Raw genomic sequence first — 16,390 nt, forward strand, 5'->3', positions numbered from 1 at the left:
CCCCAGGGTGGCTGTGGCTACAATGTAGCTTGCCATCACCAGTGTGTGAATGGGTGGATGACTGAATGTAGTGTAAAGCGCTTTGGGGTCCATAGGGACTAAGTAAAGCGCTATACAAATATAGGCCATTCAAATCACCAATGCTGTCAGTTAAATTTTGGACTAGACCATGACAAAGCCTTCACTGATTTTCAGGCCAGTAACTTGACATACCTCAGCCCTTTTTCCCTGTTTCCCTTCCTTATGAATGGCTTCTTGGCAGCCAGGCTTTCACTGAGACCATTTTTGATGAGATTGAACAGTAGATTGATGAAGTCAAGGGCCAAATCCACCACTAAGGATGTCACTTTTAGATACTGTTTGTCTGTTATTTAAAAGCTCTTTGTGAAGAATTATTATAGTTTTCATTTTCAAATTCGTTTTATTTGTATTTCGTTTTGACTTTTTGTTTTTATTTAGATTAGTTTCATTTAGTTTTCAGAGTGGATTTTCTTGTTTCAGTTTAGCTTTTACTGTTTATAAATCTTTAGTTTTTGATATTTTTTATGAGTTTAGGTGTAAGCATTAGAGTTTGTTAATTATTAGTATTCGTTAGAGACAAGATTTCAGAAAATTATTATAATAAAAAACATTTTCTTTAGATTTTATTTCATGTTAAAGAGTTTTACAATAGCTCACACATTTTCTTTTTAAATCTAGTTTTAATTTTTAATTGCCTTAAAAAATTGTTGCATCTAGTTTTAGTTTAGTTTTAGTTTAGTAATAATAACCTTGTTTGGGAATTACCTAGTTGGTGCAATATAAATTGGTCCTTTGCTAAGTTTTCTGTTTTCTCTATACACAAAATCAGCTCACCGACTACTTGCACTAGGGCATGTGACGTATTTCCGTTTCCAAATAGTACCGCTTGTGCGTTTCCGGTACGTTTGCTTATCTATCGGTAGCTATGCTAATGTCGCTTCAGAATGAGTATAAAAAGGAAAGTATTTAAAACAGAACATTTTCAAAAACAGGAGAAGAAATACTCCGAGCATTGCTGTGTCCCACTTTGTTCAGCTTCAGCCAAATTTAACGGCATACTAAGTTTTCATGCCTTTCCGACCCATTCCGACTTGAGAAGACAATGGCTGGTAAATATACGCCGGGATCATTTCACGATTACCTCTCACACCAGGGTCTGCTGCAGACACTTTGCCAGTGATCAACTCATAGAGCCAACAACCCTCGATGGTCGAAGGAGGCTTATTAAAGGTGCTGTACCAACACTTTTTGAGTGGAATGGCTATAAAGTTGAACCACCGCGGCGTAGTGTTTGGGAGAGAACGGAGCGACGCCCTGAACTAGTTCCTCCTGACGATCAAGAAGAGCACAGTCTTACAAGAGATCATGACTACTGCTCAGTCCCTGAGCCGTCTGCATTGGACATATCTGCATCAGCTGCAGAAGACCTGTCCAAAGACGTGGAGACTCTGAGGAAGGAAATACAGGAGTTACGTGTCCAGCGAGAATTTGGGTTACAGCGTTTTGCTGGCTCCGACACTGACATCCGATTCTATACCAGGTACATCTAAGTTCTATTCAAGCTAACTGTTTAAAATATACCAAGGTCACCATCAGTTAAATTTCGAAAGTTTTTCCAGTCTTAATGAAAACAAAATAGAAATTTACTTTTTCTCTGCTGATTGTATGTTTTATGTAGATGCTTTAGTATTTAAACGATATCCTAATGCTACAGGTAAAATACAACACCAAATACTCTTAATCAGACTATTTTATACAGCAATGCCATTAGCATATTTGTCACAGATCACATTATTTTTATGTCAGTGTGTAATGTTAATTAATGATTGACACGATGTATGTCTCTCTCGTGAATAGATTTCCAAGCTATGATCATTTGATGGCATTCTGGGTTTTGATTGAGCCTTGCATCTATAAAATGATCCGGGTTTCAAGAGCCAAGTCAGCTGCCAATCGGAACGAAGAAGTGTTGACACCTGCACGCACATCAACAGTAGGTTATGGGTTTGTTGGTAGTTAGAACTAGAGGTGTAATGTTATTGTATTTATGTACAATAACATTACATTATGTACAGTAGCATACATACACAGGTGTATGTATGCTAGACTCAGTATCCTTTACATACATACACCTGTGCACTACAGCACCTCATTGTTTACCCCATGGTACAGTATGGTATGCCTAACCATTACAAAACATTTAGCCAAGAAAAGAATAATTTTACTAGTTCATAGCTTAAGGAGTAACATTTTCCCTTTTGTTTTCACCTTCCAGAGGCAGCTGCTACAGCCAATTGATGAGTTTTTTCTTTTCCTGGTTTTCCTGTCAGTTGGTTTGAAGGAGAGGGACCTGGCACACCGATTTAACATACACCAGTCCACAGTGAGCCGCATTATTGCAACATGGACAAATTTTCTTGCCACTGCACTGGGGTCTCAGTGCATCTGGCTTACACGTGAAGAAGTGCAAGCTTACCTCCCTGAGGAATTCAAAGATTTCTCAGACACCCAGATGATCCTTGACCGTACAGAGCTGAGGTGTCAGACACCATCCTCACCACTTCTCCAAAGTGAAATGTACTCTTCGTACAAATCCCACTGTACGATGAAAGCCCTGGTTGGCATAGCTCCACATGGTCCAGTGACATTCATCTCTAATCTGTATGCTGGTTCGGTTAGTGACAAGGAACTATTCAAACAATCAGGCATTGCTGAGAAGTTGACTGAAGACATGGCAGTGATGGTAGATAAGGGCTTCCTAATCACCGATTGTTGTAAATGCAAAGTGTACTGCCCACCTTTTCTATCTAAGCAGAAGCAGATGCCAGCATACCAGGTTAAGGAGACGCAGGCCATAGCCAGACTCAGGGTACATGTGGAGCGAGTCATTATGAGGATCAAACAGAACAAACTTTTTGATAGCATCATTACCATGTCACATGTTTATAATATCAACCAACTGTTTGCAGTGGCATGTATGCTGTCAAATTACCAGAACACAGCATTAGTTAAAAAATGGGTTAAGTGAGACAAGATGGATTTTTCCCAAGACACCAGTGCCAGTACAAGTAACTTATGGAAAATGACCTGCAGCTGAGGCCACTACAGTTGAATTTCTTCCTTCTCAGCTGACAATACTTGATTACAGAACTGGTACTTGAGTGCTGATAGTTGAGTTTCAGTTATTGATAATTCAAATTCATTGCAAATGTTTAATGTTAATAATACTGTTTAATTATACTACTATATTACTATTCAGATTCAACAAAACTATTTATCAAAATTATAAAGTAAATCACTAAATCGTTTTAAAACCATAAGTGACATTGAACTTTTGTAACATCAAAAATACCATTTGTCATTTTCTACAGTTCAGTTGTGTTATTGTCTAAATGTATATCAGTATGCTAGGCATGGAGTTTTAAATACTTACCATGTAAATAAGTTCTGCACAAATTCAATGTTTTAATGTGTGTTTTTAAAAATTAAATTGATGCCATTGCTTAAATAACAGTTTATTGATGTCACATAAAAGTAACATGTAACAACAAAAGAATTCATGAAATATATTGAAAATAAAACATCAGTTATTTTGTTCCAGCCAGCCTGAAGGATCTGTTTTTCTTTTTGCTGTTTTCACTGTTCATTTTTTCAAACAAAGGTATCTTGGCATATATATGTAAAAAAAGAAATAGTCTGCCTTTTCTCTGATTGCATTGTGCACATCTGTATCCATGTATATTCTTTGCACTAGGTAGTCCTCTTGTGCCCACACAACAAAGTCACACCACTGCATCCCACTGATGAGCAGTTGTCCTTGCACTTGCCAGTAATATGCGTGGCTCTTTTTTAGTTTAGGGGTACCACATTCCATCTGCACATATTTGCAGTCAATAAAGTTTTGTACATTGGGACATTTGAATTCGACGAAGCCAAACTGGGGGTATTCATTGGGGTCAAAAACAACACCATCAGGAGATGCAGCAAGCAATGGGGTGAATGACCAGACCACAGGGTGAGTAGTTAACATTCATTAGCCTACTATACTCTGCTGCTATTGCAGGCTCCATCTCAGTTCCTCTCCTCATGTCTGCTGTCTGCCTTGTTCCCTTCAATATACGCTCTGCTAGTGACTCGGCCGAGCTCTGGCCTCTGACGTGACACACCTCCCGAAACCTAGAGGCAGTCACTCTGGGCCTTCGGAGCTGATGCCACTCAGACGAAGAGCTTTGCTCACGTGTAGCTTCCTCTATTTTGTGAGCCATTTCCAGAGTTACAGACAAGCTTTTCAGATGCAGAAGCTCTTCTTCTGAGCACACAAACACACAATCTGATGGCAAGATGTCATACCCCTCCAGAGGCAAGTGCGGTGTTGGTGGTGCATCGCGGTGTAGTGTGATGTACCGGGTTGTCAAAACCGGCTGCTGATATGACAGAACACTGCCCTCCTGCACCAGCCCAAAGGCACTTTCCACAAGGGGCTTGTCAGGTCTCATGTTCATTGTGGTCACAAGTGGCCTGTCCTCAATATTAAATTTTGCATATGCCTCCGTTATTCTGAACAAGCAGGGATCTGGTAACGGACCCACCATGCCTCTGTAGAAGCCACTCCTAAAGAAAACATCAATGACAATAATGTAAAGGAGAAGGTTATTATACTGAACAACAACTAAACTAAAAACTAAAAGGTGTAAAACAGTGGTGCATAAGTTAGAGACTGGGATGTATATGTACATGACTGAGTTAGCCGTCTTCAGAAAGTGTAATGTTGTATGTAAATTAATACCTATTCTGACACATGTATGTATGAAAAAAAATAGCAACATACATTTGTAACACATGAAACCAAATTTTACAAATGTAATTACCGTACTCCAGTCTGGGCCATCCTATTTGGTACTGGCTTAGTGAAGATCATGGAGTTGATGGGTCCTGGCTTCACACCCTAACAGAAGACACATTTACTATGGATGGTGTTGCTGTTCATATGTAAACATGGACTAATTCAAAAACTTTAACCTCATTTAAATTACCACTGTCCGTGGCTTGTGCCATTGCTGTTCAGATTCCGTGCAGCTATGCACAGGGGGGACAACCGGCACTCTGAGTTGTGAGTAGTGTGCTGTTTGGAAGAGCAATGCCACTGTGTGATTGCACATAACAGCGCCTGCCACACAGGAGCACTGGCTATGTGTCAGTATCACCGGCGATGAATCCAGAAGCTTAATCTAAGAAGAAAGAATGAAAATTAAAAATGTAACATCTTCATGGAAGAGCCGAACAGGAACATAGTTCAGTGTTATGGTTACGTACCCTCCTGAATGCTTAGTGTTTCCTTCTCTCCCTATTAAAACAACTTAACCATGCTTGATAACTGTAATAACTTAGATTGTGTATATTTGCAGTATTAACTTGTTGTCAAATGTTTCTGATCACCCAAACACACGTTGATTTAACTATCTGACTAGTCAAATTAGGAGTGATAAAGCAGGGAGACAAGGAAAACATTCAAGTTGATGGGCCTTTAGGAATGAACTTAACTAATGCTTAAATGAACTGAACCCCACAGAACGGGGATTAACAACTTTACACAGCTTCCTGCCTATGTTCCAGATCTACTGGCGTTTAGATCAACTGGCGTTTAGATCAACTGGCGTTTAGATCAACTGGCGTTTAGATCAACTGGCGTTGGTCGAACAGATGTGTGTCAGTCTTGCGTTTCAGGAGCTGCTACCGACAAACCAGCAAAAAAACGCCAAATGTGTCATCTGTGACATTTGTGAGGTTGTCTCAAACACACTCCGTCAGTCTTGATGCTGTTGAACAACAAAATGTTTAAAAATGTGGCGAGTTTACCTGGTGATATCCTCATGCGCGACGCGATCGCGAAAACAGCAAACAAGTAACACCACGCCGTTGTTGTTCACAGGACACAAAGAGTAAACGATCGGGAGACTCTTGTCGTCGTCATCGTTCCCCTCGCACGGTTTATTTCTCCGAATTCAGCGTTTTTGCTTCACAACTACAGCGTGCTGTTTACTTTGTGCACTAACATGGAGTCGAGTCAACCAGCGCCACCTCTGGCCAAGTGCCACAGCCTACAGCCAGATCAACCTGTGACACACATCTGCACCACGTTTGAATTCGTGTCATGCACATTTGTACCTTTCAATTGTGTCTGTTTGTGCGTCATGCAAATAAACCTTTGAAAAGAATGGAATGATATCATATATTCCTTATTGGCCTACATTTGTACAAAATTCCAAATTATATACACAAAGTCATAGAAATCACCACTCCAATTGGTCATCATGATTTTGATATTCTCTTTTTCCATAACAATGAAATACGCCTTGGACAAATATGACACATCAATATTTCATTAGTGTTGTAACATCACATGTCGCTAGCATAGTCTGTCTGTGTCTTTTCCCTGAAAATGAATATTTCCAGCCAATATAGGCAATTCATCAACATGGCTGGAGTTATATACAGTCTGTATAAGTGTGGTTAATCTAATGAACATTTGTAAGGAGACGGCAGTTACTGTGAATTCACAGCAGTTACACAGTGATTAGTAATAAACAGCCAGTGAGAGTGAGTGGATATGACTGTTCCCACCACTAACACATGACCATAGCCCACTACTAGATTAACTTGTGACACATCTGCACCTGCTGCTATGATCACAGTGAGTAGAGGCTGAGTGGCTGCACTTACCCCTGGTACATCCAAATCTGCCCACAAACATGTTGAAAGATGCAATGCCAGCAATGTGGATTGTCAACACTAAAAACAATCAGTAAGCAAAGATAACAGGGATCACTTTTTTCTGTTTATTTAGCACCCACAACATTTGTAGTCGCCTTCTGCACAAGGGAAGTCCACACACACCGTGTGGTATCACTTTCCACAGAAGGTGCAATCTGCAAGATTGAATGAGATTGTCAGGGTCATTGTCTGACTGTTTATTACTAATCACCTGCTGTACATTCACAGTAACTGCCATCTCCTTACAAATGTTTATTAGATTGACCACACTTATGCAGACTGTATATCACAACCAACTCTAACATGTTTGTTTGCAGAGGGCAGACACAGACAGACTACGCTAACGACATGTGATGTTACAACACTGGTGAAATATTAGTGTGTTCACGACATTTTTCGTATGGGCAAAAGTATTGATATCAGGATGGTGATTCTTATGTGTATGTCATTTGGCATTTTGTACAAATGTAGGCTGATAATAAATATATGATATCATTTCATTCATTTCAAAGGTTTGTTTGCATGACGCACAAACAGACACAATTGAAAGGTACAAATGTGCATGACACGAATTCAAACGTGGTGCAGATGTGTCACAGGTTGATCTGGCTGTAGGCTGTGGCACTTGGCCAGAGGTGGCGCTGGTTGACTCTACTCCATGTTAGTGCACAAAGTAAACAGCTCGCTGTAGTTGTGAAGCAAAAACGCTGAATTCGGAGGAATAAACCGTGCGAGGGGAACGATAACGACGACAAGAGTCTCCCGATCGTTTACTCTTTGTGTCCTGTGAACAACAACGGCGTGGTGTTACTTGTTTGCTGTTTTCGCGATCGCGTCGCGCATGAGGATATCACCAGGTGAACTCGCCACATTTTTAAACATTTTGTTGTTCAACAGCATCAAGACTGACGGAGTGTGTTTGAGACAACCTCACAAGTGTCACAGGTGACACATTTGGCGTTTTTTTGCTGGTTTGTCGGTAGCAGCTCCTGAAACGCAAGTCTGCCACACATCTGTTCGACCAACGCCAGTTGATCTAAACGCCAGTAGATCTGGAACACCTACACTTAGTCTGTGTGGTGCCTCACTCTTCCTCATCGACCTGTAGCACAGGGCTCTCACACCGACCTCCCCTGACAACCTGTCTTTATTGGACACTGAATAAAGATACAAGTACCATTAGCATTATTTCTGTATTACTCATTTCAGCATGTCTTAAACATATATATTTTACACTTAGCAAGAGTAGCATTAGGTAGTTAACTACCTCCATAGTTAGCCAACTACCTAACGCTAATATAACAGTGTCTAACAACAAAAGTGACATTAGTTAAGAAAACCTCAACTATAGTTTAGGACGACATAAAACACCGTTTAAGAAAACATGTAATGTAGAGAACTGACATCAAATGAAGGACATAGCGGAGTAACGTAGTGTTTGCATTTGACGTTAGCTAGCGTTTCTTTGTCAGTTAATTTACGTTTTCTTACCTTCGTAGTTGTGTATATATGATGCAGCATATAACTTAAATCCTTTATCTAATTTGCTGGCGGGGGTAGTCGTCACTCTGCAAATCCGATGAACATCGGTGATGTTCAATTTTGGGAGCTCTTGTAGGCAGCGAGTGTAGAACGTCGCCATGGTTTAACCGCACCGGAAGCACTGGAGCAGGACTACATAGAACGCGGAAGTGTTAGTGCAAGTAGTCCATTGGTCATTATTTTATAATCATTTAGAGTGAGCTACTTTTTATATTTAAAACTGGAATTTAACCATTATTTAAACTTTTCTGTCTAGATTTTATCACTCCTGAGAGAGAACCCCAGTTTGCGTGTTCTGCTTGACCTATCGGGGGAGGACAAAGATCTGACAGCCAGTTTAATTGCTGGGGTTCTCAGGCCAAGCTATTCTGTCCTTGGGAGCAACAGAAGAGTTAGAGAGGAGCTGATGGTGGTCAAATTTCGGGAATTTCTCCAGTGTGTCGAAAGTAAGCAGAAATTCACATAATGTAGTCTGGCCATGAAACAATTCGGGACACTAAAGTAAAACTTTGTCTTTTTATGTCACATGCGCGCACACAAAACAGGAATAAAGATGTATGATAGCTTACAACTGACAAGCAAGGCAAAGACAGAACCTCTATTTTTTATAAAAACATTAGCCATCATTTAGTTGTTAGCTCAAGCTTTAACTATTTTAGTGTCCCCAGGTTAACGGTGGTTTTTCTTTGTTTTTAGATGAAGAGCTGAGAGACTCACTTGGAGAAAGGACTCTTACCAAGGATGAAGAGGCATTTGTGAAGGCTTTGAGGCCTGGTCACATCTTGGCTTTTGCCACCGGGAGCAGCAAGGTTCCAGCCATAGGTTTTCAACCAGCTCCTAAAATAACATTCATTCACGATGAAAGCAAACATCTCCCGATTGCACACACGTGCAAATGAGCTTCAGCTTTTTGTGAATGAAACAACAATGGCTGATGATGATGCTTTTCATTACTGCTTCTTAGTAGCACTCATGAATGGAGCTTTATTCAGCACCATCTAAACATGTTCCAAAAAAAGTGAAATTAAAATGGTGGGTTTGTTAACTCTAATCCTGTTCATTAATTGTAGTTTCAAGTAACTTTGCTTCATACAAGATAGTTGAAATGTAATAATTTTCAAAGCTTCAATAGATTTATAAAAATGCTAACTCTGTATTTTCAACGACAAATCAATAAAGTCACTGGTGTAATACAATAATTTTATTAAGCTTTTCTTTTTTAAACAAGGACACTTCAAAACAGTTTATGCACAGAGTATACTAAACATGCTTTGTAGAACAAGCCAGGATTACTTAGACATCTAACAGCAACATTTATTAAGACTATTGCAACTTTACAATGATTAGCACAATACTGTAGATAATCTTGTGAATTGATTTAAAGACTGACTGTTCCGTGTTGATAATTTTCACTGTTATACTGTATTACAGTGTGAATTTGATCTTTACTTCAATCTGAATAACTGGTTTTACCCATAAACTAAAAGTGGTTGTAGCCTTCTGAATAGCCTATGAGTCACTGTCAGTCATTAACTCTGAGTCCTTATGTGGCAGGAGGCATCACTGCTAGAGGGGAGGGGCTTCTGCAGTAGTACAAAAACTGCATTTGCTGTACAGCATTTAAGAATATTAAGTGTCATCACTCTTTAGAACATCACTGGTATCCTGTGGTTGAGGTCACACATTTACAAGTTTGTTAAAAATATACTGCTGTGTTCGTTGAAACAATGTTTTACCATTATTGTTGTCTTCTTCAAAAGGGTGAATGCTTGTATATAGCTCTTGTAAATCGCTGTCATTTAATGGGACAAACCTACTTTCAGAGTTTGACAAGGAGGGTATGGAGACCTCTGCTGTAGAAAGTTCTGGGTTGTGACGATGAGACACATGAGTTCCGCAGGCAAAAAGCTGGATGGGAGTTCTATTACCTTCAGTGGAAACAGAGTGATTGTTATATCCAGCTTTGAATTCCTTCAAAGTGCGGTTGATTCGTGGTAGAAACACATAATGAAGGCAAAATAGGTCTGTTGCATTTTCTAAGTCTAGGATACCAAGTGATTCCAATTCATAAAATATAGGTGCATAAATGCGGCTACAGTTGTTGTTTAAGTCTCGGTTGAAACGCTCAATCCTCTGGTTGTGCACAGAACTTCCCATTAAGACAGAGCTTTCACCCCTGCTTGCTCGCATGTCCTCCCAAATCTGAGCATTCTCTCCTCCGTGATCAGTCCTGATATGCAGGGGTCTGCCAAATTGTCCAACAGCTGCAGTAAAGAGGGCTTTCACAGTCTCAGCTCGATTATTGCTGGAGCACTGAAGAAACATCAACATCCTGCTGTATCCATCTATTGCACCATGAACAACAAACTTCCAACGAATCAGTTTGTGATTTCCATCTATGTGCCATATGAAATTTGGATGAGGCACAGAATATACTCGCCGAGCAACTGCAGTTCTTCTCCTGGATAGAACACCAGCCGAGTCCACCCTCCGCAGTGACTTTCTTACGCGCCATCTTTGAACCACTATGTTTTTGGAACGCAGATGACCCATCAGCATCACTTCTCCAACATTTGGATGTTCAGTTTTTATTTGGGACACTATCTGATCTAACTCATGGTCACTGATTACATTGAATTTTGACTCTGAGATATTATAGTCTTGCAGTAACTTATACAGAGTGGGCCTGGAGATGGAAAGGATAGATGCAGCTTCAGTAAAAGATGTTTTCAGGGAAAGAACATTTTCCAATTCCTCTTTGGAAATCTGAAGCCTTCCTTGGTAACCATCCTAGAACACGGCACAGAAAATCTCAATGAGCACAATTCTATAACAAAAGATGGGTAATTTGAGGCAATTGTACTGTGACAGATTAGCTAGAGTAATATTTTATCAATAGTTTTAAAATATGAAAGTGAGCAATCAAAAGACACTTCACAGCAAAAACAGTAATAAAATATGACGTAAAACTTGTGAATGTTGTTGGTGGTGATGTGACACTGCTAGTGATGGACCCCTAAGAAGATGAAATGTATGTAGAATCAGAATCATTACTTTGACAGGATTTAATTTAAGGTGACATATTACACCAAAGAAAAAACAAAAATTAGTCAGCTAAATGATATGTGTAAGAAGGCCTACCGAGCAGTATGGTATCCCAGTGGAGACGGCAGGTCTACTTGGTCCAGGTGCATTGCTGGATTCCTAAGGAAACATTTACATCAAGAACGACTGTTACCTACCTACCAAATAAATAAATAGAGTTGTATGATGTTCGATCTCTGTCTGCTGCCTACCAAATGAAATAATTGAGGACTAGCTAAGTAATTTAGCTTTGCTAGTTTTGCTAACACTGCTATCAACCCGTCCAAAATGCTATACAATAAACTTACCAAGTGCTGCGGCGTTTGTGAGGTCGAGGGTGCATTACCGCTGAATCGTTGGATGGCCGACAAAACGGCTCTTCCAATGTTTTCAGCTAAATCGCTGGACATGCTGGTAGGGAATAGTCGAAGCAGCTCATGGCAGTCAAAAGTGACCGTAAGAGGAGCGCAAACACAGAACCTGACCGCGACCGGCACACTTTAGCGCGGGAGGTTTTCTTGAAGCTTTTATTTTGGTATTTCCGTTGACCCGTACAATAAATTTGCATATTAGCTAAATATTTAGTTTCCCGTAACATTTAGATTTAACATTTAACATTTAGATTTATATATAACATTTAGATTTAACATTTAACATTTAGATTTAACATTTAACATTTAGATTTAACATTTAAAATCCTGTTTTAAATATGAAAAGTTACAAATATTATACTAAATGTTGTAAAAAATGACTCGAAAAAACATGTTTTTGTAAGATTTAGAGCTAAATGTGGAAAAATGTTGCTGTTAATTTCGGCATGTTTCAGTTTACAAACGGCGCCCCATAGGTAACACCTCAAATCCGATGAAACACCTGGCGACGCATAGCGTTTTTTTTAAAAGCCGAGAAATGCACCGTATTTGATAGCTTGCTGCAAGACCTCACACCGAGCACATCTACTGCCGGTGGGTTGCCTGTTATGCAACATCCCCCAAAAACACGAAGAGGAGAGTCCTGGCCCCTAGCCCTGCCAGTGTAGCAGAAATGATGACGGATGATGGTGTCAGCAGCCGTTCTTCTCTGCGTGAGTAGCTAATTTACGTTGAGTAGGCTAACCACGTTATTACATTAATGCATGTAAGGTGAACTAGCAAACACCATCATAGCTACATGCAGCTGTCTTCTTGTTTGATGGCAGATACTCCCTTCACCCTGGCTAAAAAGGATAAAATGACCAAAGAAAAAGTGGAAAACAGCTAAACATGAGAGGTTTTTGGACAAAGTTTGTGTTTTTTCCATTGTTTAAGCACTGCTTCCAGCCAAGAGTGATGCCATATATGCCCCATAGCTGCAGAAAAGGCTAACATTGTTATATTTTTACAAAAAACAGCTGAACATGAGAGGTTTTTGGACCAATTTTGTGTTCTCCATTCTTTAAGCACCGGTTTGAGCACCGTTTGAGCACCGGCACCGTTTCAAAAGTACCGGCACCGTTTCAAAAGTACCGATTTGGCACCGGTATCGGATAAAACCTAAACGATACCCATCCCTACTGTAGAGTAATGTCATATTATGCTGCTTTTTTAAATGTGCATTTTCTTCTGCTTTTACTTTCTTCTTTAACTTTTTAAAGCCACTAATTTGATGCTAACTATGAAATGTAGTCTCACAATTATAAACTTTTTCCGTTTGGTTATGCCAGTAATTCTCAAAGTGTGTGGTGCGCTGTTAGGTTTTGTATTGTTGATTGTCATTTATGCTTAGAAATATTTAACCATATATGCTTAGAAGTATATAATCATTTGTAGATTGGAAGAATGTCTCATCCAAGGAGGTCTGTAACAACTCTGTGTAGCAGGAAGAGGGGAGTGCGTTCACTCCTCTACAGAGTATTCTGGCATAGATCACACACCTCCTAGGAGAGGTCGTATCTTCTCTTTTGCTGATATATGGTTTAGCAAACACACGTATATTTCTTTAAGTATAAGAGCCTTTTGTTCAGATGGAGCCCTAGACTCCTGGCACCAGCCTTTGGGGAGTCTTCACAGGGTCACATCTTGACCACACACACACACACACACACACACACACACACAGTATTCTTTGTTCACATGTATACCTATGTAAGATGTTATATGTTAATGACCCTATGCATATTCATGTAACCACAATAAAAGGAGTGCTATGGGGGACCTGGCTGAGAGTCTGACGGAGGTCAAGTGGTGGAACGACACTTGGCTCCAGGCAGGACTCCCTCATGCATGAGTAACATGAAGAACTTTGCCTACTCGTGTCTTGCTTTGCTGTGTAATTATATTGTCTTCAACGTTCCAGCGGATAGGTTTGTAGCTTGAACCTATCATGCGCCCCCCTGTGTGGGGCAGAAGTCTGACAGGTGGGGCGCAAGTTACCTGGCAGAAAAGTCATGTGGAAGTCATGTTTAGCATCGGAATCACTTTTAAAGCCGAACAAAGAAATTCGCAGCAGTCACATTAATAATATGGGCACCCACTGCATCTGCTGAAAAACCGCAGCCGCGTGTGTAAGTCAACAGCCGCAATAAAAAAGTGTACTGAAAAGTGCGAACATGTGGTCGGGACTGTCGTGCATTTGTTTACAGTGGTGCCAAAACCAGGATTGGGGCATGACAGACCTGACCACATGTACTGTATTGCTCTTTCATTGTGATTTCTTATGTTTCAGTCATTTTTTGCAGGGTTTTAGTTTGTTTCTTGTCTATTTGGGAGCTGACACAGTCTCTAAGGGGATGGGGTTCTGGGGATAACAGGATGAGAGAAGCTGCAGAGAGGCATGTAAGACTGCAACTCTGCTTCCTCGTCCCAACTCTGGATAGTCACGTTTGGGAGGTTTTGATTAATTTGGCCAGATTTCTAAACATGAGATCTGCTCCATCCAAAATGGGATGGATGCGGTCCCTCCTAATAAGGGAGGTTTCCTCCAGAAAGTTTCCCAATTATCTATCAAGCCCACATCATTTGTGGGACACCACTCAGGCAGACAGGAATTTAAGGAGAACATGCAGCTAAACTTGTCATTCGTGGTCCAATTGGGGAGGGGACCAGAGAAAACTACAGAGTCCGACATTGTTTTGGCAAAGTCATCCTTTCAATATTGATTTTAGTGTCCTCTGATTAATGTAACCAGGTGTCATTACTGCTTGGAATTAGGATTTTAGTGAATTTACATTTACCCTTAGCCAGCAGTTTTAAATTTCCCTCAATAAGATAAGATAAGACTTTATTGATCCCACAACGGGGACATTTTTGCGTCACCTCAGCTCAGGTACAGATATCAGAAGGAAATACAAAAATACAAATAAGTACAATCAATGAAAAAAGTAAGATAATACACTACATACAATGGTAGCATACACAGTATGTGATTATGGATATGGTTGGAAATATGGAAGACATAAACTATATAGCTATTGTAATATGATGGAATTAGGTGTTTTTTGTTCGGCAGTTGGCCCTCGAGTGGTTGTTTTGTGTTTTTTCACTCTGCAAGATCTAGTCAGGGGCAGTTTCACCTGTGTTAATCTGTTGACATCCATGCCTTCACTGTTGATAAACAGCATTATCTATAATTAATATAGTTTGTTATCACTGAAACAACTTGTGCGCGTTATTATTTATTGTGAAAGAGTGATATAGTTTGTGGTTTGACTCTAATATGCGCATTGAAGGCTCTGGCCTCTGGAAGACAATTGGCTATGGTTGCTGGTGTTTCTAGCTTCACATCTCAGAACAGAATCGCCAATTACTGGAATTTAATCCTTGGATGGTGTGTCGCCGAGTGGAGAAGACACATGAACATGTTGGTGCTACCTCTGGAGCTTCTGTTTAAGACTATGCTTCCTCATCACCATCACCCAGCGGTCCTGTGCTTGGGACAGTTTTCTTGGGACAGCTTGCCAGGGGTCAGCAAGCGTTACAATCAGCTACAGGGGCCTGGCTAGATAGGGGTTTTTCAAGGGTTTGAAGCAAACTCTCCAATTCAGGGATACTGGCCTCCAGAGCTGCAAATATTTATCAAAAGTTTATCTGTATGTTTTAGCTAATAGTAAATCATATTTATTTTTAATCAAATTTATAAATAAAGTGTAAGTCTGATTAAAAAGATACCATCCATGCTTTATTACTGATGAAATGAATGATGATGATGATACAGACAGCACTATAAGCTCTATGTGCAGGCAAATACCATTGCATCAAATGATGAGTACATAACCAGGTCTCTGGAGAACTTCAAGACATGTTGAGGAGGTAATTTAGCCATTTAAATCAGCTGTGTTGGATCAGATCACATCTAAAACCTGCAGGACACCCGCCCCTGCTTTGAAACGTATTGCACACCGCTATGTACTGCCCCCTTGTGGTCCTCTTACAATCACTGTTGCATGCAGAAGCTGCATGTTGCATGTAGTGATGCAATGAGAATCTTCTATAGGATACCTAGAAGGTAGTAGTGTCAGTCAGATGTTTGTAGCTGTGGGTTTTTGCACTTTTAAAGCACTTAAAAAAAAAGTTCGTGTTCACTTTTAGAGAACAACTTGATGGTTCCTGAGGTTGAAAAACAAAAGCAAGCCTTTATTTAGGCTGATACATGAATAACAAAACCAAAACCGACAACTAAGACTAGACTATGAGTTTGACTATGATTTTAACTGTGACTATGACTATAACTATGACTGTGACTACAAGGGGGGGAACATAAGCAGACGACCTGACAACAGTAAGAGACACAAGACTTAAATACACAGGAGTGTAACCAGGGGCGATTTTAGCCCATTTTTGGGGGTGCTTCAGCATTTAACCTTCAGTTACTCTTTATATAGTTAGGTAGGAGTCAGACCATGTTTGTTTTTAGCTGAAAAACATTACACCCAGGTAACCTGCTGTGTTGAAAACGTGTTTCCTGACTATGTTTGCTACCCTACAATCCGTCCTAA

The 16,390-nt window shown here is 40.1% G+C and overlaps 3 protein-coding genes across 3 annotated transcripts; 1 reads left to right on the forward strand and 2 right to left on the reverse strand.

Moving 5' to 3' along the window:
- The first annotated feature begins 884 nt into the window (after positions 1-884).
- Positions 885-3,049, forward strand: LOC146622310 (uncharacterized). The gene is made up of 3 exons (XM_085366799.1): positions 885-1,561; positions 1,879-2,014; positions 2,297-3,049. Exons 1-3 carry the CDS (start codon positions 966-968, stop codon positions 3,047-3,049), a joined length of 1,485 nt encoding a protein of 494 aa, XP_085222925.1. The 5' UTR covers positions 885-965.
- Positions 3,050-3,690: 641 nt separating this feature from the next.
- Positions 3,691-5,243, reverse strand: LOC146622311 (uncharacterized). Its single transcript, XM_085366151.1, has 3 exons — positions 5,055-5,243; positions 4,890-4,966; positions 3,691-4,632 (listed from the first exon to the last, which is right to left on the reverse strand). Exons 1-3 carry the CDS (start codon positions 5,178-5,180, stop codon positions 3,993-3,995), a joined length of 843 nt encoding a protein of 280 aa, XP_085222277.1. The 5' UTR covers positions 5,181-5,243; the 3' UTR covers positions 3,691-3,992.
- Positions 5,244-9,780: 4,537 nt separating this feature from the next.
- LOC146622312 (uncharacterized) lies at positions 9,781-11,954 on the reverse strand. Its single transcript, XM_085365045.1, has 3 exons — positions 11,727-11,954; positions 11,476-11,538; positions 9,781-11,124 (listed from the first exon to the last, which is right to left on the reverse strand). The coding sequence occupies exons 1-3, from the start codon at positions 11,826-11,828 to the stop codon at positions 10,012-10,014; spliced, it is 1,278 nt and encodes a 425-aa protein (XP_085221171.1). The 5' UTR covers positions 11,829-11,954; the 3' UTR covers positions 9,781-10,011.
- Between the last annotated feature and the right edge of the window lie 4,436 nt (positions 11,955-16,390).

The sequence above is a fragment of the Diplotaxodon limnothrissa genome, linkage group LG11 (genome assembly GCF_057381915.1).
Source record: "Diplotaxodon limnothrissa isolate DT_005_m linkage group LG11, D_limnothrissa_male_GT1.1, whole genome shotgun sequence".
NCBI lineage: Eukaryota > Metazoa > Chordata > Actinopteri > Cichliformes > Cichlidae > Diplotaxodon > Diplotaxodon limnothrissa.

Bases quoted from the DNA above. Each gene is read 5' to 3' on its own strand.
- LOC146622310 (XM_085366799.1), top strand. From the start codon at position 966: ATGAGTATAAAAAGGAAAGTATTTAAAACAGAACATTTTCAAAAACAG. The intron at 1,562-1,878 runs GTACATCTAAGT...TCTCGTGAATAG, and splicing joins GACATCCGATTCTATACCAG to ATTTCCAAGCTATGATCATT. The intron at 2,015-2,296 runs GTAGGTTATGGG...TTCACCTTCCAG, and splicing joins CACCTGCACGCACATCAACA to AGGCAGCTGCTACAGCCAAT.
- LOC146622311 (XM_085366151.1), bottom strand. From the start codon at position 5,180: ATGTGCAATCACACAGTGGCATTGCTCTTCCAAACAGCACACTACTCA. The intron at 4,967-5,054 runs GTAATTTAAATG...GTCTTCTGTTAG, and splicing joins GGCACAAGCCACGGACAGTG to GGTGTGAAGCCAGGACCCAT. The intron at 4,633-4,889 runs GTAATTACATTT...TGTTTTCTTTAG, and splicing joins ATGGCCCAGACTGGAGTACG to GAGTGGCTTCTACAGAGGCA.
- LOC146622312 (XM_085365045.1), bottom strand. From the start codon at position 11,828: ATGTCCAGCGATTTAGCTGAAAACATTGGAAGAGCCGTTTTGTCGGCC. The intron at 11,539-11,726 runs GTAAGTTTATTG...ATGTTTCCTTAG, and splicing joins CACAAACGCCGCAGCACTTG to GAATCCAGCAATGCACCTGG. The intron at 11,125-11,475 runs GTAGGCCTTCTT...GCCGTGTTCTAG, and splicing joins CTGGGATACCATACTGCTCG to GATGGTTACCAAGGAAGGCT.